The 24,020-nt window shown below is 50.1% G+C and overlaps 1 protein-coding gene across 2 annotated transcripts in view; it reads left to right on the top strand.

Moving 5' to 3' along the window:
- The window catches only part of HSF1 (heat shock transcription factor 1), a 97,765-nt gene that overhangs the window by 69,414 nt on the left and 4,331 nt on the right, over positions 1-24,020 (top strand). The window contains exons 7-12 of one of the 2 annotated variants that reach the window (XM_037891801.2): positions 1,240-1,336; positions 5,973-6,109; positions 8,261-8,485; positions 14,722-14,808; positions 22,540-22,645; positions 22,790-22,855. In XM_037891801.2, coding sequence (XP_037747729.1) covers positions 1,240-1,336; positions 5,973-6,109; positions 8,261-8,485; positions 14,722-14,808; positions 22,540-22,645; positions 22,790-22,855 — 718 coding nt within the window. The remainder of the gene's footprint in view (positions 1-1,239; positions 1,337-5,972; positions 6,110-8,260; positions 8,486-14,721; positions 14,809-22,539; positions 22,646-22,789; positions 22,856-24,020) is intronic. The other variant, XM_037891802.2, reaches the window with a different exon arrangement.

Genomic DNA, 24,020 nt, shown 5'->3' on the forward strand with positions numbered 1-24,020 from the left:
TTCAGACATTGAGATACAGATTCCCTGTGGGAAAGGCAGGAGAGTGCTTCAGAGCAGTGACTGGGAAGGGATTCCTCCGTGATCTCACCCCTCTGTCACTTCTGTAGCATGTTTCCCAGTGTGGTAGAACTGGACAAGAGTCCCTGGCATCGAGTCAGCATCCAGCCACACTTCACAGCTAGAGGGCAGCTCACAATGCCACCCACCCCAGGGAGCTAACCAAGCCTCTGCTGCTAATCCAGCGGGGTTTGCAAACCAAGCCACACAGAGTCCCTCCTGAACCCGCTTCACTCATCAACTGCTGTAACCAATGAGGCTGCAAAGTAAAAAGCTGACAACGGCTGTGGTCTTAAAGCCTCAAATGATGATTCTTTATACAGCAGTAGTGCCCAAGGTACGCTGAGTGCTTTCTAACCACGCAGGGAGAGCCCCAAGGAGCTCACGCTCTGAAAAGATACGAAGTGCCGGCAGAAGTGAACAGGGTGGTGGGTGGCACCAGATGAGCAGTAGGACGGTGCAACGGAGCTGAAGCAGAGCAGGGTGCCAGCGCTGCTGATGTGAGACTCCGTTAAGATGTGTTCAAAAGCTGCAAGGGTGTGCTCAGAGGGCAGGGTGCTTTAAAGCTTTGCCCAGCAGGCCTGGGTGGAGAAGGAAACTAGCGAGGGCCCCTGGGACATGGTGTTCATTTGCAAAGCATTTCACTCCTTATGTTCTGAATTGTACACGTTGCTTTTCCCAGCTAGATTTGGAGCTGCAGAGAGGCCCAGTTCCCCTTACAGCATCACTGCTCCCAAAGTAGAGCTGAAGGGGCTGTGCATGCTCCCCAGTGCTCCTCCGTAATCGCTTGGAGGTGTTGCTGTTTATGGTCATCTAAAGAGGGTAAAGCCTTACCACAGGCACACAAATCGGGACCCCTCGGCGTATAAGGTGCTAGCTACCCTGAGGACTCAGAGAGCGGCATTCAGAAGACTGACAATAATGGCAAACCACTTGCTTTGCTATTTGTGGAGAGCCACAGTGTGATGCATTGGATTTGCTGCATGCCCTTAGCTTCCCTGCTCTGCAGTACTGTACTTAGGCCCCGCACTCCACTGCCAGTCACAGGGTTTCCATGCCCAGGGCAGCCAGATGTATGCTGGGTCCGTGGGTCACCTGGCTAATGTCTGACCCTGTGTTCTCAGGGAGATGCAGCACCTGGAGTCCTGTAACGCTCTTACGGGTGTTGGGTTTCTCTTGCAGCCCCCTGATGTTGAACGACAGCGGTTCAGCACATTCCATGCCTAAATACAGTCGACAGTACTCTTTGGAGCACGTCCACGGTTCCTCCCCATATGCAGTAAGTGCTCTGTGCGCGCCTGGTCCTGGAGAGAGGGGAAGGGGGCAGAGCTGTGTGGGGAAGGAGGGGTCATCTGTGGCGCCTCCAGCTGGCCTCTTCTTTACGCTGCAGTTTGCTCAGGAGATTTTTGTGTTATTTGGCAGGAGAGCAAAGAGACAGGTGAGCTTTGTAGCCTGCCGAGAGGGGATTTTAGTCTGTAGCTAACTCAGAGGCAGAACATGGCAGGAGTGAACATGTGCCGTGCAAACTGACCCCATCGGAGTTCATCAACACCTAGCGGTGGGTCGCCTCGTTCATCTCTGCTGACCTGGGTTCACCTTTGTTTTTTGTCACAAACTAAGTGCCCTTGGTCTCAAACAATTCCCTGCTGAATGTTCGCTCCCGTTTCCAACTCCTCACGCACTCGCATAACTGGGGTTTGTCCTCTGGACACCAGCCGTCAGGATTGAGGTGCATTGTAGAGCCTTGGTGACGCCCAGGCCTGGAATAGAGGGGTTCCATAGCTCAGAACTGAGGCGTTCATGAGGGGGGCCGCAGGGGTGACCTGGACTGGAGTGTGAGGGGTGGAGCAAAAGCAGTAGGCAGCTGTGCTCAGTCCTGGTACTCAGTCAGTAGGGCTATATGATATTAAACCCTTTCGATCCCAGAGCATGCAGTAACCTTTCCGAAGGGACCTCAGGAGGTCACCTAGTCCAACCCCCTGCTCAAAGCAGAACCAATCCCCAACTAAATCATCCCAGCCAGGACTTTATCAAGCCTGATCTTAAAAACTTCAAAGGAAGGAGATTCCACCACCTCCCTAGGGAAGCCATTCCAGTGCTTCACCACCCTCCTAGTGAAATAGTGTTTCCTAATATCCAACCTAACCCTCCCCCACTGCAACTTGAGACCATTACTCCTTGTTCTGTCATCTGCTACCACTGAGAACAGTCTAGAGCCATCCTCTTTGGAACTCCCTTTCAGGTAGTTGAAAGCAGCTATCAAATGTCCCCTCATTCTTCTCTTCTGCAGACTAAACAATCCCAGTTCCCTCAGCCTCTCCTCATAAGTCATGTGTTCCAGTCCCCTAATCATTTTTGTTGCCCTCGGCTGGACTCTTTCCAATTTTTCCACATCCTTCTTGTAGTGTGGGGCCCAAAACTGGACACAGTACTCCAGATGAGGCCTCACCAATGTCAAATAGAATCATAGAATCATAGAATATCAGGGTTGGAAGGGACCTCAGGAGGTCATCCAGTCCAACCCCCTGCTCAAAGCAGGACCAATCCCCAATTAAATCATCCCAGCCAGGGCTTAGATAAATAGAAGGGAACGATCACATCCCTCGATCTGCTCGTTCCGGTGTGAGAGGGGAATGTCACCCAGCCAAAGCCCACAACAGGTAGCTTTCAACACGGGACACTTGTTTCAGGCCTTGACTTCTGTTGCTGAGTTTGGATGCCAGGCGCTTTGGCCAGCTACCTGGCTCCATGGTGCACTGCAGGCAGGTCCCCCAGAGGGACCCATCAGGAGCCAGCACATGGGAAGCTTCGTCATTGCTTATTTTCTGGATGGGCCTTTAATTTGCTGTTGGATTCCTGAAAGTCCCTAATTCTTGTCTCTCCTTTCCCATCCACCCCTTTGATGTCCTGCTTCCCATCTACCATTCTCTGGCCAAGGCGTACTGGACAGGGTTCTCTTCAGTGGACTTGCCTACCCATAAAGAAAAGGAGTACTAGTGGCACCTTAGAGACTAACCAATTTATTTGAGCATAAGCTTTCGTGAGCTACAGCTCACTTCATCGGATGCATAGCATATCGTGGAAACTGCAGAAGACATTATATACACACAGAGACCATGAAACAAAACTTCCTCCCATTTGTTTCATGGTCTCTGTGTGTATATAATGTCTTCTGCAGTTTCCACGATATGCTATGCATCCGATGAAGTGAGCTGTAGCTCACGAAAGCTCATGCTCAAATAAACTGGTTAGTCTCTAAGGTGCCACAAGTACTCCTTTTCTTTTTACGAATACAGACTAACACGGCTGTTACTCTGAAAGATCCTGTGTATTTGGATTCCCCTTTTAGCCTGTTCACATTCACACATGATTGACACCTAATTGGTATGGCAGTGCACTGAATTTCTGAGCGTAATTAACTGCCCTTTGTCCTGGAGTGCAGGGTCTCATTAAACATGTGGTGGGGTTGGGCTCTCTGTGGGAATTAGAGGTTTCCTCCTGTCTGTTCGCAGCTGAAGAGCCCTAATCAAGTTCATTTGCTGATAGAGTTAATTGGCTTCGGTGTTGATTGCTTTTGGGGGGAGCTGTGATAAACTCAATCACCTTGTGCCTTTGATTGCTTCTGGGATAGTGTAATTAGTTAAATCGGTGCATCCCCTGGTGCGGCCACTCTTGATTCCAGAGGTGCCCTGTTTCAGTTTGTTTTAAATCAGAGTGCCCACACCATGGGGTTTGCCCTAATTATGCTCAGGGCCTGTGTCTGGGCCCCACCTGTCTAGCATTAGGTAGCCAAATGGCAGTATTCTTTGGGCAAAACTGCCAGGCAGCATTTACGACCAGCCCACTTCTTGGTACTGTGCTGTGAACATTGTACTGCTGGAAGGGAGGGTTACAGCCATGGTTAGAGACTAGCATCAGTTTCCAACAGCTCCGCTACCCCATAGCCCTGCCCCTGCCACCCTCCACAGGATTGAGTCCCATTCATTCTTTCCTGTTGTTAAAGCAAAATAAAAGGTGTCCGAGAAGCTGAATAATAATGTATGTCCTGCAGCATTATGGGGACAGCAGACTGAACACCAGGCTCGTGTCACTGAACAACCCAAGGGCCCAGAGGGGAAAGTTATTGCACTAACCTTGCGCGTGTGCACGCAGCCACTCAGACTCACGCAGCTCTCCTTGTAGCTTGTTACCTGACCCAGTTTTCCACCCCAGAACCAAAAACATAGCCCTATTAAAAATTCTACCCTGCACTTAGACCCTCCCGTGGGGAGTTTGTGTGTTCCCATTCCAACCCCCTCCTAGCCCTGTACCCTGCAGTTCGACACCCCGCCCCCCCACCCTCCCCATGGGGAGTTTCTGTGTTCTCATTCCAACCCCCTCCTAGCCCTGTTACCGCCTTTGAAATGTGTCCGTGTTCTTACATTCAGCAAACACTTAAGCAAAGCCAGCAGGAGCTGTTCCAAGCGTTACAGGATTGGTCCAATTATGAGAAACACATCTGGCCATCTTCTCTCAAGCTCAAGTGTTTATGACTTTCTACTCAAAGCAGAAGTGATGGGTGAGCAGCTCTTCTGAGCCACCTGTACCGTGCACTCAGGTTCCGAGTGGCAATGCCCTCACTCACACTGTTCCCATCCACACTGTGGCTTGCTCATTGACCATCGCCAGGTCGGGAGGCATACACACACAAACCTCTCGCATGGTCCAAGGACTGCCCGGGGCAGTTCCTGGGGCAGAGGGTCTGCAGAATACCTGCTCCACGTGATTCTGTCTAACACTTCTACGGCTCCCACCAACACAGAGGCATCTGAGCACCTGATAAGTAGGCCACCAGAATGAAAAGCTGTTGTTTAATATTCATATTATGAGGGTGTCGAGAAGCCCTGACCAGAGCTGGGACCCCATTGAACTAGACACTGTATGAACACAGGTCGAGGTGACACTGGTTCCAAACAGGTTACGGTCTAAGAAGACAAGTGGGAGAGGGAGAAAGCTGAATAGGCTTGGGTTTTTATACATCTGGGGTATTTTAATTAAATACCCTCATGATAAATAATGACTCCTGGTCCTTCCCAACTGCCCGCAGCCTAGCCACCGTGCAGTGGCTGATTTCTTTGGGGTCTCAAGAAGGGATGTGAAGGAGGAGAGTTAGTGGGCTCATGGGTCATCTCAGGGTGGGTGTGGTAAGCGCCAGAGCTGTTGAATTAGGACACAAGCCGCAGATCCCCCTCTGCCTGCCAGTTTTTTGGGGTGTGCCTGTGTGCACCAGGCAGCTAGAATTTGGTCCATCATTTGAGCTGGAGTTTATTTAGCAGCTGAAAAGGTGCCTTAAGTAAAAAGCCCCTGCATCCTTACTCCCTGGCTGAGACTCCTGCACTTGCGAGGGGATCCAGATTCACTCAGTCTCCTCACTAGTAAATCCCTCCTGCCATGGGATTGCCTTTCAGTGTTGCTATCTCACAGTTTGGTGGCAAGACTCACAATAGTTGATATTTCTTAAAGGCCCAACTCCCCGAGGCAGGTGAATATGTGAGAATCTCAGCTGGCATCGAAACATAAAAGGAAGCTTTTAGCTCTCTCGGCTGCAGAGAAAAATTGGAAAATGTGTGAACTCTAAAGGCCCAAACTCCAGAAGGAACCCAACATGTTGTGTGCATCAAAGATCTCGTGATTTTTAAGTCAGTTTAATGATTTTTAGGGCAACGTCCTGATTTTTTAATGCTGGAGACTGGCAGCACGGGCTTTTATTGAGATGGGACCCCCGCCTTGGTCTTCACAATCGGCTGTGAGCTCTCTGTACTCTTACACACAGTGGCAATTCCTGCACCTCCCTCTCACAGGCTGCGTGCCTGATAATGGGACTATGCATGTGTGCCTGTCACATGACTTCACTAATGCTCTGATTGTTATTTCAGGCTTCTTCCCCGGCATACAGCGGCTCCAATCTGTACTCCCCGGATTCTTCAGCCAACTCTGGTCCCATTATCTCCGATGTGACGGAACTAGCCCAGTCCAGCCCCTCAGCTTCCCCCAGTGGCAGTCTCGATGAAAGGTATCTGTGTGAAGAGCATGAGTTTGGATTGTGGAACACCAGCTCGGGTGTGGGTCTCTCGCAGTAGGGAGTTGCAGCAAGAAACCAGTGTCACCCTTGGAGCTGCTGTGTTAGGGAGGCATTCCCTTCGAGCCTGATCCCACTGACCCTGCTGGGAGTTGGACCAGGTGCTTCGGGCCTTTCTTACTGAGGACACTGCTTGCCCCACAGATTCTTGTTTTAGTTTCAGTCTTTTGTTTGATTAATGGAAGATGCCAAAGTCACTCCTGTTTCCTTGATCTAATCAGAGTCCTGGTCCACACTTCACATTTATGCTGGCAAAGCTGTGTCGGACCAGGGTGGGAAAAACCACAAGCTCTAGCACTGCAGCTGTGTTGGCGAATCCCCCAGCGCGGACGCCGCTGTGGCGACAGAAGAGTGCTTCTGCCGGCATAGCTAACATTGTCTGGGGAGGTGGCGTTCCTCCACTGGCAGGAGAGCTCCAGGTGTCGCTCTGCGCGGCAGCTCTGCGAGGGGGCTAGGCCAGCGTAAGCTCTGCAGTGTCGATGCAGCCTGAACCCTGCTGTTCTGGAACGGTTATCGGGCTGTCCTCTCAGGCCTCTGGGAAGCACTGACCTGCTTGCTCGGTGACTAGAATGCACGAATCAGCAGCACTCCTGACTATGGGGACAGGGTAAAGACTCACCTTGGCAGTCCAAGCCCCCAGCATAGGAGGGCGTGGGTTAAAAAGCAGTTGCCTTTCTTTCCAAGTTACTCCTCCTCCTCGGAGAGACAGTGGCTGGGTCATCACCATACAGCAAGACAGGGAGGCTGAGAACCTGAAGCAAATGTATCTGACCTTGGACAGCAAGAAGCTTCCAGCCGGTCCCAGCCCAGAAAAGTCAGGCTGTCTCCTGCCACAAGGCACACAAGAGTCATCCTGGATACTCAGCCAAATCCCACCCTGAGCTCTGTGTGTATGATGCTCCCTGATTCCACTGAGCGCTGCCTGCAGGTGTCAGAGGCAGCTTAGTCCTGTATGCCTCCATGCCTGTTCCCTTGTAGCTCAACCTCTAAGCTGCTATTCCCTGCCACCCCTGCCCAGTGAGATGTCAGAGGCCTGAGCTTCCCCAGCAAGAAATGTCCTCTGTGCTTTAGCACCTGTTCCTCTGCTGACTCCTTTGTTCATCTCCTGTAACATCTCCTTTGTTCATCTCTTGTATTCTTGCGCTGGCACTTCCCCTGCAGTGCTGAATCGCACACAAATGTTATTTATAGTCTCGCATACACCTCCGCCGAGGGTGACCAGACAGCAAGTGTGAAAAATCAGGACGGCGGTGGGGGGTAGTAGGTACCTATATAAGAAAAAGCCCCAAAATCGGGACTGTCCCTATAAAATCGGGACATCTGGTCACTCTGCCTCCGCCAGGAACGCTCACCCTTAAATATAGACCATATGTTTGCCTAATTGGCCTTTTATTTGTTCTTTTCTCGCTGCTGTTCCTTCCAGAGGGGCCATTTGAACCACTCACACCCTAATTCAGTCAGTTTGGGTGCGGAAGGGGATTTCCAGCTGCGGAATTAGGGCTGGTCAGAGAAGCCATCATCCCTCGCATAAAAACAGAATCCAAGAAGCAACGACAGTGCTGTTAGGGAGAGAGTGGATCTCAAGCCTTGGCTACACATACCACTACTATCCATATCAGTATGGTAGTGCTTCTACCGGGATAGCTTACTCCCAGAGGGTAGGAGAATAAACCGTTCTGATATATGGCAGCTTTATACTGGTGTAACTCCATATGTACTAGGGGTTGTACCAATGAAACTATTTATGAAAATAATCACAGCCCTAACCAAAATAATTATTCTGCGACTAAATCTGTTTAGGCCTGGTCTTAGATTGATTCACTTACCAGAGGCACAGCTATGGGGGTTGGAAAGAGAGCACCTGGCAGACTGTGGCACTGACGCCCAGGGGTTTGCTCCAGGGCACAACCAGAGGAAAACACTTTGCCTTAGTTCACCACCCTAGTTCTGGCTAATCCTGTTTCAGGGACCAGCTTTCTGAGGGAGGCAGTGTCTGGCCCTGGGACTCCTCTGCATGCCATACGGAGAGCAGGGACTGGCAGACCATTGCTACCTTGGTGACCATTCTCTTTCTATTTCTCCAAGGAGCAGCCCTGTGGTTCGTATCAAAGAAGAGCCCCCCAGTCCCACCCCCAGCCCCCAGATAGAGGAGGCCAGCCCTGGGAACCCTCCTGCTGTTGAAACCCCCCTGTCTCCCTCCACCTTCATTGACTCCATCCTCCAGGAGAACGAACCCAGCACCGCTGCCAGCGACAGTACCACGCAGCCTCAGCCCCCAGAAAAGTGCCTCAGCGTTGCCTGCCTCGACAAGTAAGTACTGTTCCAGGACTCTGGCGGGTGCCTGGGCCCAGCTGGCCACATCACAGCTCCACTCGTGAAGTGTTCAAATTGCTAGTCACCGGCTTCCTGGAAACCAGCAGTGCCATGTCTCTGAGCGCCCTGCAGATCCCATTGCTGTCCTGGGTGCAAATAGCCAGTGTGGAGTTTATTTTTCTTTCCTATTGCCGCTCTTCTAGGGGCAGTGAGTTCAGGCCGTCACCTGGCCCCGCACAGTGATTTAATCCCCAATGCAGGCGACATGACCCCTGGCAGGCAGGGGTACAAGTACCAGGAACGCCAGAGAAAAAGGGGTAGAGTTATTTAGCTAAATAAAATCATTTCGTTCAGATTGCCCATTCCGACAGGGTACAAGTCAGCCACTGTAAAGCCAGCAGTGCTCAGACGACCCAGCATAGGGCCGCAGGACCTCAGCTGCACAGAGCCAGGTAGATCGCAGCTCCCACTTCCTCTTGGGAGCCTGCTGAGGCATGCAGGGCGAGCTTCCTTCCACTCAGCTCAAGATGGAGAAGTGCATGGTGGGAACTGAAGTCTCTATGGGCTTTACCTCCCTATAAAGAGGAGAGCCGCTGTGAGCAGTGGACTGCCCTGTGGCACCTCCTGCTGTGGTGCTCCTTCTGCCTTTGCTTGTCACAGCTCCGCTTGGTGTGAATAGAGGAAGGAGCCTTGCATAGCCCTCAGGATTGCTCCTCTTGCTCCATGCATGGCCAGTTCTAGTCCCTCACTCAGCCTCATTACCATGCCTGGATTCAGGTTGCCACTAAACATGCTGGACTCGGTGGCAGATTGATCGTTGCTAGGCAAGAGTTCGCTGGGCTTTGGGGTCCCCTGCCTGCATTACCAAGCAGAGTTCACAAACTTAACACCGGGTTTAGAGACAGTAAACTAGAATGTGTTTGACAAGTATCTGTTGAGCAAAGAGCAGAGCAAAATCCTTACCCAGCACCCCCAGGCCAGATCCCAACTGTCTCCTACTCTCTCTGTAGTCTGTACTGTAGGGAGAACAAAATATCAGCGTCAAGGTCCTCTGCCTGTCCCTTAGAGTGAGAGACTCCAGGAACTCAATCTATTTATCTTAACAAAGAGAAGGGTAAGGGGTAATTTGATCACAGTCTGTAAGTATCTACATGGGGAGCAAATATTCAATAACGGGCTCTTCATCTAGCAGAGGGAGGTCTAACACGCTCCAATGGATGGAAGTTGAAACTAGACAGATTCAGACTAGAAATTAGGTGTAAATTTTTAAGTGAGAGTGATTAACCATTGGAACCATTTCCCAAGGGTCGTGGTGGATTCTCCATCACTTGAGAATTTTTAAATCAAGGTTGGCTGTTTTTGTAAAAGATCTGCTCTAGGAATGATTTGGGGGCAGGTCTCTGGCCTGTGTTACACAAGAGATCAGACAGGATGGTCCCTTCTGGCCTCGGAATCTATTCATCTCTGTGTGAACACCAGAGCATAGTCCCTTTCTAAGTTGGTAAAAAACAATTTTGAAAAAGTAAATTTGGTTTCAGAGCACCATAGGGTGGTAGAGAGCTCTCAGGCCAGGTCTGTCATGGGGACTCACTCAGCTTACTGTCCTGAGGTGAGACATCATTTCTAGTCACCTGATGAGCTCTGGGTTCTTCAGTGCTTTCAAGTCTTCAGTGTATTTTAGATCCACGTGAGGGAGGCCCAAAAAAGAAACCTTAAAGAATCTGATTGTTGTTGTAAAGGTGTATGTGGAGTGCAGAGGTAGAACGGAAGCTGTAATCGCTTCCCCAGCAGGTTGTGAACCTGCAACCTTGTCCAGCCATTCTTTGAACATGCCCAGGTCTCCTGTTCCCCCAGGCATTGTTCTGCCAGCACGTACTGATGGGCCAGCTAAGCAACAAAAGAGTAATGTTATCCAGAGCAGGAGATCGGAAGTTCTGCATCTTTATCTCACAGAGTTCAACCCAAATTCATTGTACCCTATACACTGGAAATTATGAAGAATTCTGTCCTGCTGTCTGCTTGAAGCACAAGGCCATTCAGGTTGTTCGTATACATATCGCTTCTTGTCAGGATTTATACAAGAGACACATGGGTTTCTGTAATCATTCTCTGACACTGCTAAACGTTTCCCTGTGAATCTGGTTCCTGCTGTGTCTTCTGAAACTGGCAATCTTGATGTCATTCTGACTGGTGTCAACTTGGGCAGGTGTCAGGCAGTTCAAGGCCAAATCAATCAAATGTTCTGCTTTCGTTAGTAATAATTACTCCCCACCAAGAAAATGTTAGCTTAGAGTTAAGGCTGCTGATTCCGGTGATTTAAATAAATATTTTCTTTTTCTCACAGTTCAGATCTTGGTTAACAACTGTATTAACAAGTTCCAATAACAACTTTAATTTTGACCTGCAAACATACTTACAAACTCTCCAATGTATGCATCACTAATTTGAGTCTGTCTTGGTCTATGAATGGTATAGCCTTAGCAATGGATGTCTGGTAAGAGGAAGAGTTTGTAATTTTGCTTAGATCGGTGTCTCCTGGAAGTCTGAACTGTGACATGAAGTCGTTTATAAGTGGGAGGGATCCAAAACAGGGTCAAAACCAGCTTTACGGGTTTTTAAACGGTTAGTTTATAAGTGATTCAAGCCCCTAAACTGCAGAACTGATTCACTTCAAGCTTTCGCAGAACATGTTCCGGCCCCAAGAGTGAGGGGGGATCACATTTCTTTTCATGTTCACTCGTAGCAGATTAAAATGCAACTTCCACTGAAACATTGAACTCAGCCTTACATTATGGAGTGCCTACAGATGCCTCAGTAATGTATAATGTTTTCTGTGGGCTCTTCCATCTTTGGACAGGACAGGAGCAGCCATGTTTTGCCCAGTTGAGGACCACATTGGCCACTTGCCAGGAGTCTAAGGGCTGCACTTAATTTGTGTGAATTGGAGCTGGTTGCAGCCACGCTCTGTAATGGAGAGGGGATGTCAGGAGATGAGCATCCCCAGCATCCAGTGTCCTGTCCTAGTAGTAGTGGAAAGCTGCTGAACTCAAGATGGAGCATTGCGTGTTGGGCTCTGTAGTCCCTCAAGGCTGCCTCACCTTTCCCCCCCACCCCATAATAAGGACGTGGGGGCTCTTAGCTGCATTGTGTAACTCTGAGGCCCATGTTCAGACCATCTGCATCGCAAGGAGTCAGAAAAAGCAGGCTTTCCTCCACTTCTTGGCCTGAGGGCAGACTTGTCGCTAGGGAGCAGTAGGTTAGAATCCTTGTTGGGACTCAGCAACCCGTTTAGGCACAAAAGAAAACGGGCAGTTCCAGATGTCTTCAAGCACAGACAGGTGGCTCAACAGAAGCTGTAAATGACCATTTAAAAGAGCTAGACATGCAGTGAGAGTGACAGCTGCTGAGTGCTTCTGACTCATTGAGACTTCGCTGCAGGCTCTGAAGGGGCAGGCAAAGAACACAGAGCATCTCTGAACTCTGCCTCAGTGGCAAGTGAGACACGCACCCGTCCTAGGGTTATTTGAGTGAGGAACACGTGCTGCCTCTTCCTCTAGGCCTCTCCCTTTCTGACTTGTTATTAACCTACAGGTAACGCCTGGCTCACCTCGTCTGTTTACATTTGGGAAGCTCCATTAGGGAGAATGGCAAAATGAAGGAATCCGGCCAGTAAGAGTTCCCAGCCAGCGAGGAATCCCAGAGCACCCCATCACTCAGAACTCGTCTGCCATGTTTGTTTTTAAGATGATAATACTCTCTCTTACTCTTATTACCAAGATAATAATACTGTCTCTCATGCAATAGTGTGGCAGTGCCCTAGGCCAGTGCCCCATTGTGCTGGACACAGATAAATAGAGACAGTCTGTCCCAAAGAGCCAACAAGCTACGTATAAATAATTAAAGGGGAGGTCCATTTATTTTGCAGTCCCCACACGTATCTGGGTTTGGATGGCATTTGCCTTTGCTCCCATGCCTCCCGGCACCCTGTATGCGTTTGAGTTCCTCTGCGTAAGTAGACACCTCATCTGCTGTTATTTCGGAGCTATATAACCTCAGACAGATGAGTTTTCTTCTGAGACCAAGACCTGAGCCTCATTTTCCCTAGTACCAGAATTACACACAAGCCCCCACCAGGCTGTGTGAGCAGAGTCTCAGTAGGGTTCCAGCAAATGGCCAGGATGCCCAGCGGGAAGGTGTTGAAGCCAGTGCCCGAGTCAGGTTGAGATTCTGAATAGAAACGGGTGAGCTGCTAACTGAAATGTTGGGAATGGGCTGCATTAAATGGGCCACACGATGTTTAGCATGTCCCTAGGGGGAGGTCAGACCCTACTTCAGAGTCTGCTCAATATGCTGTGCTAAGTGACGCCATCTCTCTTGGAGTCTCGACCTGTGGGCAGAGTTCACCATTCCGTGCTCAGTCCTCAGCCTGAGAGACCAAAAAAGCTGCATGCACGAGTGAAACGCCTGCATTATACCAAGGGCAGACAGTAGCTCAGCACCCTTTCCATGAGGCTTCTCTTAAGCTCCCAAGAGTTCGCATGTTGTACTGAGATGCATGTGTCAAGGCAAAGGTGCAGTGATGATAGGGGACCTTAATGTACAGCAGGGGTGTTCAGACTCCTGCACTGAATAAGGCAGTGGCAGCTTGCCCGGAATCCTACAGCAGCAGCTAGTTTCCATTGCATGGAGCAAGTTTCATTTGCCCTCATCTTTAGTAGAGAGGTGCAGCCCACAAGACTGTAGGTCCCAGCATGCGATGCCTCTTCTTGATACAGGCAACCCACGAGAGATCATACTTGTAGAAATCTGCAGGTCACCCCAGAGTACAAGAATGTCACATCTCCATGTTTCAGCTGCCGGTGACTACGCTGCGATGCATGTTATAAAGGGAAAGCTGAGAGTGAAGTTCAGCCCAAACTTAGCCCAGCTGAGGGCCACAAAAGCAACTTCTCCAGAGCAAATGGAGAAAGATGCTGCCAGGTGTATCATTAATGTAGAGCAGGGGTGGGCAAACTACGGCCCACAGGCCGGATCCGGCCCCTCAGGGCTTTGGATCCGGCCCGCGGGATTGCCCCCTGTAGTGCCGCAGGCCTTGCACCACTGTCAGAAACAGCCGGTACCACATCCCTGGGGCCCCGGGGGGGAGCAGGGGGGCAGAGGGCTCCGTGCGTTGTCCCCCCCTTCCCCCTCCCCCCACAGCTCCCATTGGCCGGGAACAGGGAACTGTGGCCAATGGGAGCTTTGGGGGAGGTACCTGGAGGTGTGGCAAGGGCAGCGCGCAGAGCCCTGTTCCATGCGCCTTCCCCTCCCCCTCCTCCCCGCCAGGGTCGTGGTGCCGGCCGCTTCCCGGCATCGCGTGGGACCAGGGCAGGCATGCAGAGATCCTGCCCTGGCCCCGGTGCGCACCGATGCCACCCCAGAGCCGCTTTAGGTAAGCAGTGCCAGGCCGGAGCCTGCACCCCGCCCCCCAACTCCCTGCCCTGAGCCCCCTGCTGCACCCTGCACCCCCGTGCACTCCAGCCCCCTTCCCTGAGCCCCCTCATACACCCCGCACCCCTCCTCTGCCCCAATCCCTTGCCCTGAGCCTGTTCCTGCACACCGCACCCCCTCCCACACACCGCACTCCCTCCCGTACCCCTGCCCTGGCCCTGCATACAATTTCCCCACCCAGATGTGGCCCTCAGTCCAAAAAGTTTGCCCACCCCGATGTTGAGCTATATCCCAGGGAGGCTACAGCCCATCTTGGCCCAAGCAACCATCCATTCAGATTAAAATGGAGCATCACACGCTGGGCCCTGTGTTCTCAGGGTTGTTGCAGGTCCATCTGAAAGATGACAGACACTATGATCCGTGGGTTAGAATTCCCCACTTCAGCCCTTAGCCACCCCTAAGGTACAGCAAACCCACCTCAGAAGTAGTTGTCTGACTGAGAACCTTCTAACTGAGCATGGCTGTGATGGAATTGTGCTGTCCTCTGGCTTTCTTTTGCGGGGAATGTTCATATTTGGTTTTTATCATTAATAACAGTTTTGTCTCAGCTTTGGGATTGCTGGGCTGCCCAGGAAAGCCCTGCGATAACCTGGGTGCAGTGCTATGCATGCCACTTTAGCTAAAGCACTGGAGCATGGTTGATTAACTGTTCTTGTCTTTGAAAGTAACAATGTTTCATTCCTGAAAGTGTCTGATTCTGAGTCTTTTGAATCTAGCATTCCTCTTCTCTTTGTATTTTTCAGTTTGACTCGCACCCCGCAGATGTCAGAAGTCACTCGTCTTTTCCCCAGTTCTTCCTCTTCCTCACTTCATTGCAGATCACAGCAAGGGTTAGCATTTCAATAGCCTGATGTCCCTAGGCATTGCAATTCTGGGCAAGAAAGCAGGGGAACACTGTGCTAAACAGAGAGCTGTCCTTGCTTTGAGGTCAGCTTTCCCTGTAACTAGCTTATAAGCAGTTCTTTGGAGTCCATATCACAAAAAAACACTACCAAACTTGGCACTAAATGGCAGCCTTGTTGGCCAGCTCATCACAGAGCCTAAGTATTGAATGGGCCGTGGAGACGAACCTCCCTCCTCATCCCTCTGGGTGGTCTTGGCAGGTTGGTGCAGGGAAGCCTGTACTGATGTTGCTGATGCTCTTACCTCTTTGTGGATGACAGAGACAGCCTTAAGAGCTGCTCTCGGGGCCTAGGACATGGATGGTCGTTCCTTGGGGTTGGAGCAGTCATCGGTACCCAGGAATAGGAACCCAAGGTCGGAGTGGAAGTGGGAGGTCAGATGCCAGAGTCAAGGATCTTAGGAAGTTAGGAATGGGGGCCTAGAGTCGGAGCTGGGTTACCTGGAGTGAGGCAAGACAGCGGCAAGGTTGGGTCCAAGCCAGGAGCAATGGCTGGAAACAAGCAGGCCTGGCGGTATCACAGCCATGAGCAAATGCTTTGAGCAGCTGCCAAACTGGTGCTGCTGCTGGGCTTAAGAGCTGATCTGCTGACTCTTCCCACCAATCAGGCAGCCTCGTATAGCTCGAACGTGCTTGTTAGATTGCCCAGAGTCTGGCTCTGCTGCAGGACCTGATTCCTGACAGCTGCCAAGCTGGCATCTTTGCCTGTGTGAAATTCAGTCATACAAAGAATGAATCATTTCATTGGAATCCAATGTGAGCCCAGGGCTTGAATGATTTCATATAATAGTGAAGGAACAATGAAACTCCCCACTGCAGCCATCACCATGTACCAAGGTGCGTTGTTAGTGAGACCGTAGAGTAGATGCAAGAGAGATACAGTCTCCTTGGTGTGACGTTAGACAGATTGCTCCAGTCTGTCCTGTCTTATTGCGAGCGGAACGTCTGCGAGGGAAATTGTTTTAGTGACAGAAGTAATCCAGATATTTTTCTCTTGGTTCTTAAGTTCAAAGCATTGGAGATACCAGCCTGTATTGAAATGTGCAGTGCCCAAACAGAGTCTTACTTTTAAGCTATTTACAATAAAATATATGTAGATGACAGCTTGTAATTAGTAGAATTAAAGTTTGGAAGGAGGCAAATGTCTAAAGGTGAAGCTAAGATTTGGCTCCTGGCTTTAAGAGCTGCTCATTGCTAAAGCAGTATGTGTTAGCTGTGGTTTACGGAGAACCTAGGCACCAGGCATTGAGGCTTTACAGCTCCACTAGAGAGCCTTGCTATGGTTAGCAAATGTGTTCCCATTACTACAGTAGACTACACGACTTAAAGGAAACAGCGGCAGTAAACAGTGTCTTGTCTTGTGGCAGACACAAGCAAATTAGGGAACTGCTCATTGAGCACAACACATATAAAAGTCTAGGTGTAGTGCAAAAAAAGAGTGATTATGATGCTGTCATAATGGGCTGACATGTTTAATTGTCTCCCAGGGATGTCCATATCCAAACTTGCTCAGTTTACAAGTCAAAAAAGGTTTTTTCTCCCTGCCAGCCCTGCAAACTCACCGTGGGGACTGAGACAAGCTGCGTTCTGTCTGCTTCCTACATCAGTAGCAAGACAGATGACTCTATAATCTGACAGTGCATGAGGCAGAACATAATCCGACTTGCTCTCCTATAGTATGTAGAACAGGGATTGGCAAACTTTTTGGCCCGAGGGTCATATCTGGGTGGGGAAATTGCATGCAGGTCCATGAATGTAGGGCTGGGGCAAGAGGTTGGGGTGCGGGAGGGAGTGCAGGGTGTAGGAGGGGGTGCGGAGTGTGGGAGGGGGCTCAGGGCAGGAGGGCAGGGAGGGGTGCAGAGTACAGGAGGGGGCTCAGGGCAGGGGGTTGGGGTGCAGGAGGGGTGCTGCAGGGGGTTGGGGTGCAGGCTCCGGTCCGGTGCCGCTTACCTGGAGCAGCTCCAGGGTGGCAGCGATGCAAAACAGGGCTAAGGCGGGCTCCCTGCCTGCCCTCTGCCCCCCTTCCCCAGGGGCTGCATGGACATGGTGCCAGCCACTTCCAGGAGCGGCGCAGGGCCAGGGCAGGCAGGGAGCCCGTCTTAGCCCTGTGGCGCCGTGGGGCTGGCAGTCCTGTGGGCTGGATCTAAAGCCCTGACGGGCTGGATCCAGCCCGCAGGTTGTAGTTTGTAGAACCACCAGCATCAATGCGCGTACCTGCCCACAGAGAGCAGATCTGTTGAATAAGAAGGTGCTATTTTTACATAGCTACTTCTCAGACTATAAGGCAGCCCACACAAAGAGAGACCACACTGCATGCGCTAACCCACATCACTTCCTCAGATGGAAAATCAGACAGCAAGGGTCTCTCATGAGAGCATGTGTTCTATCTGCCAGGCTGCCCCTGGGAGCCGAGGAGCTGGCGCTGCAGTGAGGTGTGGTGTACAGCAAAGGTTTGTTATTCTTATGAGAGAGTTGGCAGTCAGAACAGAAAGAGACAAGAGACTCCTAGCAGTGGTTCCAGTGAAGATGCACTGTTTTATAAAGTGTGTGTGAATGGAGAATGTGACTGGTGAAGCATATCCAGAACTTTCATTCAAGAAACCTCTGATGGTTCATTTAAGTGTATAAATCTGTATCACTGAAATCATTCCCCTTCTTCCTTACATTAGCTTTTAACTGCTTTCTCTGCACAGTGATTCATGTACCTGGGGACAGACAAACCTACTGTATATTAGTCTGGTTCATTCTCCAAAAATGCAGCTGTTGTTTCATAGCTCTTACTACTGGGTCAGATGGCCTCCAGCCTGAGCCTCCAGGGTGTTCTGCCTCATGTCAGAATTCCCTGTCTCCACTCAGCAATCCTGCAGTTCCAGGCACTCAGCGCTCGCGGTGATGACAGAAGCTGTGTCTCACAGCTACTTCTGGCTTTCAGTTTCCAGGAAGAGTGCACACTGCTCTTTCTGCCAGGTGTGTGGATCAGGAACCCTCTTTGCCAGAGGATCCGACTTGAACAGGAACTAGTCCCATTTCAGCACTGTCAAAGGAGTCTTCTGACCTTCCTCCCATACTCAGAGGTCAGCATGTGTCTCTCTCCCTTGCCTCTTTTGAGTTCCCTCAGACCATCCCTCTCGAGTTGGCAAGATACAGAGACACCGGGACAAACCTTACTAGACTTTTAAAGCTCCATCCTTTTCAGGGCCACATACGCAGCCCTCCCTCTGATCTTCCTTGGAGGCAAGCATCATCATGGACTCCTCTTACTCCCACCCAGAGTACATTGAAGAAGAGTATGAGTGCATTGCGCATTATCCCTCCTTGCCCCGGAGCGTTTGGCGGCAGAGCCAGCTTGAGAGTGCAGTTCAGCAACCTTAGAGCCTGAGTTCAGGAAGAGGGGTTTACCTGTCAGCAATGTTAGGAACCAGGCGGTATCACCAAGGTTAGAAAACACTGGGCCAGAATTCCTTTCTCTCCTCCAAGAGCTGCAGGGAGGTTTTAAGAAGCTGCTTCGGAAGGGTTTGGAAATTGTTTGAAACTCCTGAATATTCTAATCCTAGTTTTGCCACTGACTTGTTGTGTGATCGTGGTGAACTCCTTGCTCTGTGTGTCTGCCATCCAAGACCCCTGGCAGTAAAGAGACTAGCTGTGTTCAAATGTCATAGTTAGCTTCATTCCATCCTCACTTTGTGACTCTTGGCATCCCCAGTCCATGCTAGTCAAAGCTGCTTTCCAACTGGGGTTGCTGGAAATACCTCAAATCCTGCACTACATTCCCGGTACTACGTACTGAAGGCCTCAGGACTGGGCTGGAAATCTGTGCAGAGTACGATCTTTGGGGAACATACACAGGTAAGTGACTTATCTGTGGAGCATTTGCAGAGCCTGGGCCTTGGAAGAACTGCAAAATCTCTTTGCGACTCCTAGTTGTATACACAGGGAAACTAAGAGAGGAATGTGTTCTTGGTCCTTGTCTGTGCCCTGCTTTTCCTGCGTCCCCTAGCAGTGTTCCTACAGTCGGTGTCTGTGGTTATTCTGACAGCATAATCATTTCTGCAGCTAGATTTTCTTAGCTGGGAGATGTGAATTTGCAGCCTCCGTTACCGGAAGTGATGACAGACAGTATTGGTTCTAGGTGTCAGAGTGGTAGCCGTGTTAGTCTGTATCAGCAGAAAGAATGAGGAGTACTTGTGGCACCTTAGAGACTAACAAATTTATTTGAGCATAAGCATTTAGCATTTGAGCTAAAGCCCACTTCATCAGATGCATGCAGTGGAAAATACAGTAGGAAGATATAGATATATCTATATAGATATATACAGAGAACGTGAAAAAACGTGTTGCCATACCAACTCTTAATTAGACCAATCGATTAAGGTGGGCTATTATCAGCAGGAGAAAAAAAATTTTTGTAGTGATAATCAGGATGGCCCATTTCAAACAGTTGACAAGAAGGTGTAAGTAACAGTAGGGGGGAAATTAGCATGGGGAAATAACCTGTCGAAGTGAAGAAACAGATTGACAGAGCCAGAAGAGTACCCAGAAGTCACCTACTACAGGACAGGCCCAACAAAGAAAGTAACAGAACGCCACTAGCCACCACCTTCAGCCCCCGACTAAAATCTCTCCAGCGCTTCATCAAGGATCTATAACCTATCCTGAAGGACGATCCCTCACTCTCACAGATCTTGGGAGCCAGGCCAGTCCTCGCTTACAGACAGCCCCCAACCTGAAGCAAATACCAGCAACCACACACCACACAACAAAAACACTAACCCAGGAACCATATCCTTGCAACAAAGCCCGTTGGCAGCTCTATCCACATATCTGTTCAAGGGACACCATCATAGGACGTAATCACATCAGCCACGTTCAGAAGCTTGTTCACCTGCACATCTACCAATTGATATATGCCAGCAATGCCCCTCTGCCATGTACATTGGCCAAACCAGACTGTCTCTGTGCAAAAGAATAAATGGACACAAATCAGACGTCAAGAATTATAACATTCAAAAACCAGTTGGAGAACACTTCAGCCTCCTCCCTGGACACTCAATTACAGACCTAAAAGTCACAATTATTCAACAACTAAACTTCAGAAACAGACTCCAACGAGAAACAGCAGAACTGGAATTAATCTGCAAACTGGACACCATTAAATTAGGCTTGAGTAAAGACTGGGAGTGGATGAGTTATTACACTAACTAAAAACTGTTTCCCCATGCTAATTTTCCCCCTACTGTTACTCACACCTTTTTGTCAACTGTTTGAATTGGACCATCCTGATTATCACTAGAAAATTTTTTTTTCTCCTGCTGATAATAGCCCAATTCAGTTGATTGGTCTCGTTAAGAATTGGTATGGCAACACCCATTTTTTCTCGTTCTCTGTGTGTGTGTATGTGTGTATAAATATATATCTATCTTCCTCCTGTATTTTCCACTGCATGCATCTGATGAAGTGGGCTTTAGCCCATGAAAGCTTACGCTCAAATAAATTTGTTAGTCTCTGAGGTGCCACAAGTCCTCCTCAGTCTTGGTTCTGTGGTTTGTGTCACCATTCTTTGCAAGCAGGTGATACTCTAACTGCAAGAGCTTTGAAGCATTATTTTCCTTGAAGGGAGGTAATTGTAAAGATATTAGGAATGGACAAGGAGGTATTCTGTTCTGCAGGACACTCCTGGGCACAGGAGTTGGAGAAACAAACCCTAGCCAGGTGTAGGTTTCCAGAGAGAAGGGAGAAGTAGCTGTTGTGTAGTTTTTCACTCTCTTTTCCGTGGCATTTATAGCATCATGCTGCCGACACAGGCACTGTGGAGCAGGTGACTGATGACTGCTCCTTCTGAGCTTGCTTTGCACTACCCCAAAATATATGTGTTCCTCTGCTGTCTTCCTCTTCATTCACCAGGAGTGCATCTCCTTAGATGAGCTCCAGACAAGCACTGGCTCCATGTTGTCAGAACACCTGGGCTAAAGACACCTGAAAGTTTAATGACCCACCACACATTTTCAGTCCTCGTCCGTCACCATCTCCAGGAACTGGTGAGATTCGTCACAGGACGAAAGAGACTGTGGTGCTCATTGAACCTGGAGCCATGTGTTCAAGTCTGCTTCCGGCATGCTAGAGCTGAGACTTCCCTTGCAGACTTTTGGAGGGCTCTCCTGAACAGGCAGGCCTTGCTTTTCTTGGGTTCCAAGCAGCGTGTAGCTAGGAATCAACCCAAAATACAGCTGCTTGGTGCAAGGAGCCATAATAGCGCCATGCATCCCTCCCAACATGGAGTGCCATCCACTTGGGAAGGAAGCTCACGCTCTGGGTTTCTGTGGCCCACAGATGAAGATACGATGGGCCACATCTACTGCTGCTGAACTCCACTAACTTCAGTGGGCTTTTGCACAGCCCAGTGTTCCCAAGGCGCAGGCCCTGAGAAGAGGAGTCACGTTGCGGATTGTAGCATTTGTGAGTATTTCTTAGAGACGGTGATCCTAGTCTGCACCCAAGCGTCTGGGAAACGTTCAGATTTATGCCATCTGTTTGCTCCGGCTACTCTAGAACACCAGGAACATCAATGATAGGAACATCAAGGAACAAGAATAAGAAGCCGCCCCAGGAGATGTTCAGGAATTGAAGCCAGCTCCCCCACTCCTTTGTTCTCAGTTTAGCTTTGATTATTATCTTTTTGCTATCCAGGTAACCATCAGCAAAATCTACCAGACCCAGGTCTGTGTCAGTTCAACTCTAGTCCTCCCAGGACAACCTACCTCCTAGGAGTGACTTGGGCCCCCCAAGTCAGGGCCCAGAGAGTCAGCCATGTTTGTCACTCAGTCCGCCTGGCCTGGTTGGCACTGAGCGGTTATCCTGAGCTGTTGTTGTTAGCTTATGATCCTGGTATGGTTTCAGTGGTAACCTTGTGCTGAACACATTGTACGTATACATCCATCCCCACCTGCCTGGTAGCCGTGCAGAGGTGCACACAGGCTGAGACATTTGCTTTCCCAAATGAGTGGGAACGACTCCAGTTACCTTCAGTGTCATGGGGCAAATAAGTAGCTTTTGTGATGATGGAATGAGACTTTTCCAGTGACCGTTCCGCGGACAGGGCTTTTATCGGACCAGTAGAGGGCTCTTGGAACCACTTTCCCCCAGATTGATGTCAGCAGGGCTTTTACCCTCTCCTTGCCCCATATCAGCTTGACTCTGACAAGACTGAGGTACCTGGACCAAAGAACGAGTCCAAAGCATCCATCTGTAGAGGTGCCGAGTATAACGAGGCCCTGTCCTAAATGGTGTTAGGAGTCCTGGTTCATTCTGGGAATATTAACCATATGTGTTGTCATAAGGCACCCACTGTTTCTTCCTCATCCCAGTTGCTGACCCGTACCCCTCTCAGCAGGAACAGGCCTGGTGACATCTCAGGGTTCAGGCAAGATGGTTGAATGAGAGAGGGGGAGAGCCTTGTTCCAGTGGTATATCAGCATACCTGAGCTCACTGGCCAGGACAGAATTGGAGGCTGGCACATGTGTGTAATTAGCCAGGAGTCCAAACTCTGCTTTCCTGCTCAGTTTTCATAGAGGTTTTGTTTCTGGGGTGAGAGAGTCCCCTGTGTGAGCCCAGAAGAAGTCTGCTAACCTTGACCTGGTCTGTGTTCTCCTTTCTGTGATGCAGGAATGAGCTGAATGACCATCTGGATACCATTGATTCCAACCTGGATAACCTCCAAACCATGCTGACCACGCACGGCTTCAGTGTAGACACTAGTGCTCTGCTGGATGTGAGTATCTCAAACCCTCCCTCCCGGAGCAGGGACCGAGCTGTGGCCCGCAGTACCGTGTGCGTCAGGGCAGCAGCCACGGAATTTCCACAGCATGTCTGGGGTGTTTTCCTTCCCTGCACTAATCATTCTTTCCTTTGGCAGCTGTTTAGCCCTTCAATGACGGTTACAGACATGAACCTTCCTGACCTGGACAGCAGCCTTGCGAGTGTGAGTAGCTGTTAAACATCCCTCCATGCACACACAGCTGCCAGAACAAAGTGCCTCGTGCCGTTCAGCAGCAGCCCCTGCACCTGGTGAAAGGAAGGCCCTGAGAGGCTGTGAAGGGAGTCCAGGCCAGCTCCAGCGTGGAGGGGCCACAATGTGGGGGAGAGTCTCTCTCAGCCCTGGGAGGGCTTGCGGCGCCACCAGGCGGAAATCATCCCGTTAGCACCAAGGCTGCCTCTGAATAATGCATTCAGGGAGCAGATCTGCCTCATCATTCATGCTGCGCTAAGTAGGTGCTGAGACTTCATCTCTCATGCAGGCCCTGCTCCCTCAGCACGGAGTTGCACTGAAGCCTATAGAACGGCATGTGGTTTCCATAAACCCTCCTTTCTGCTTTGTAAACCTTCAGAAGAGGTTTCCTTGAAAGGCAAACTCCAGTGATTTCCATGGCATATTGTATTATTTATTATTGTATGTACTTGCCCAGCACCAGCAATGTGTCTGTGCTGGAGAAGAGCTCTGTGCAGCTCGAAGGCACGTCTCTCTCCCCAATAGAAGTTGGTCCACTAGAAGATAGTTCCCCCGGCCCCTTGTCTCAGTGTGGAACAGGATGGTCCCGGCCCTGAGATGCTCACAGGCCCAATGCTGCTATAGAGACGCTGACCCGGATGTAATGGGCCAGTGGTAGTCACTCCATAGTTCAGACTGATCCCAACTTACAACTATAAGATCCGTTTTTAACTTTCTGGCAACTTCCCCAAAAAATGCCCAGATCCCCTGAGCTCTTCTAGGCCAGGTAGAATTTGTCTGGGAGGTTTGGTAACCTTCAGAAAAGGGGTTTTGCAATTAAGGTATTTCACAAATATCCATCATCCACTCTCTGAACATTTTCCTAGCTTCCTACCCCCAAAATGGCTTGACCCCAAACAACAGGTGTCTGGCTGATTCAGACGGGGGCCCCTGGGTGTCACTGGGGGAGAGTTGCAGGATTACAAAGACCTGGGTCATGTTTATAACGTTGGTGCTGTAAATTATTTAAACGGACCTTCTGTTGAGTCCTGCCTCTGCTGCAAGGGCTGCTATGCAGAGAAAGAGGCGGGGGCCTGGATCGGGTGGGATCAGAGGCCAAGGCAGCATGTGGCTAGGATTCTCGGGGGCAGGGCAAGTC

This window comes from Chelonia mydas, chromosome 2 (genome assembly GCF_015237465.2).
Source record: "Chelonia mydas isolate rCheMyd1 chromosome 2, rCheMyd1.pri.v2, whole genome shotgun sequence".
In the NCBI taxonomy this organism is placed as follows: domain Eukaryota; kingdom Metazoa; phylum Chordata; order Testudines; family Cheloniidae; genus Chelonia; species Chelonia mydas.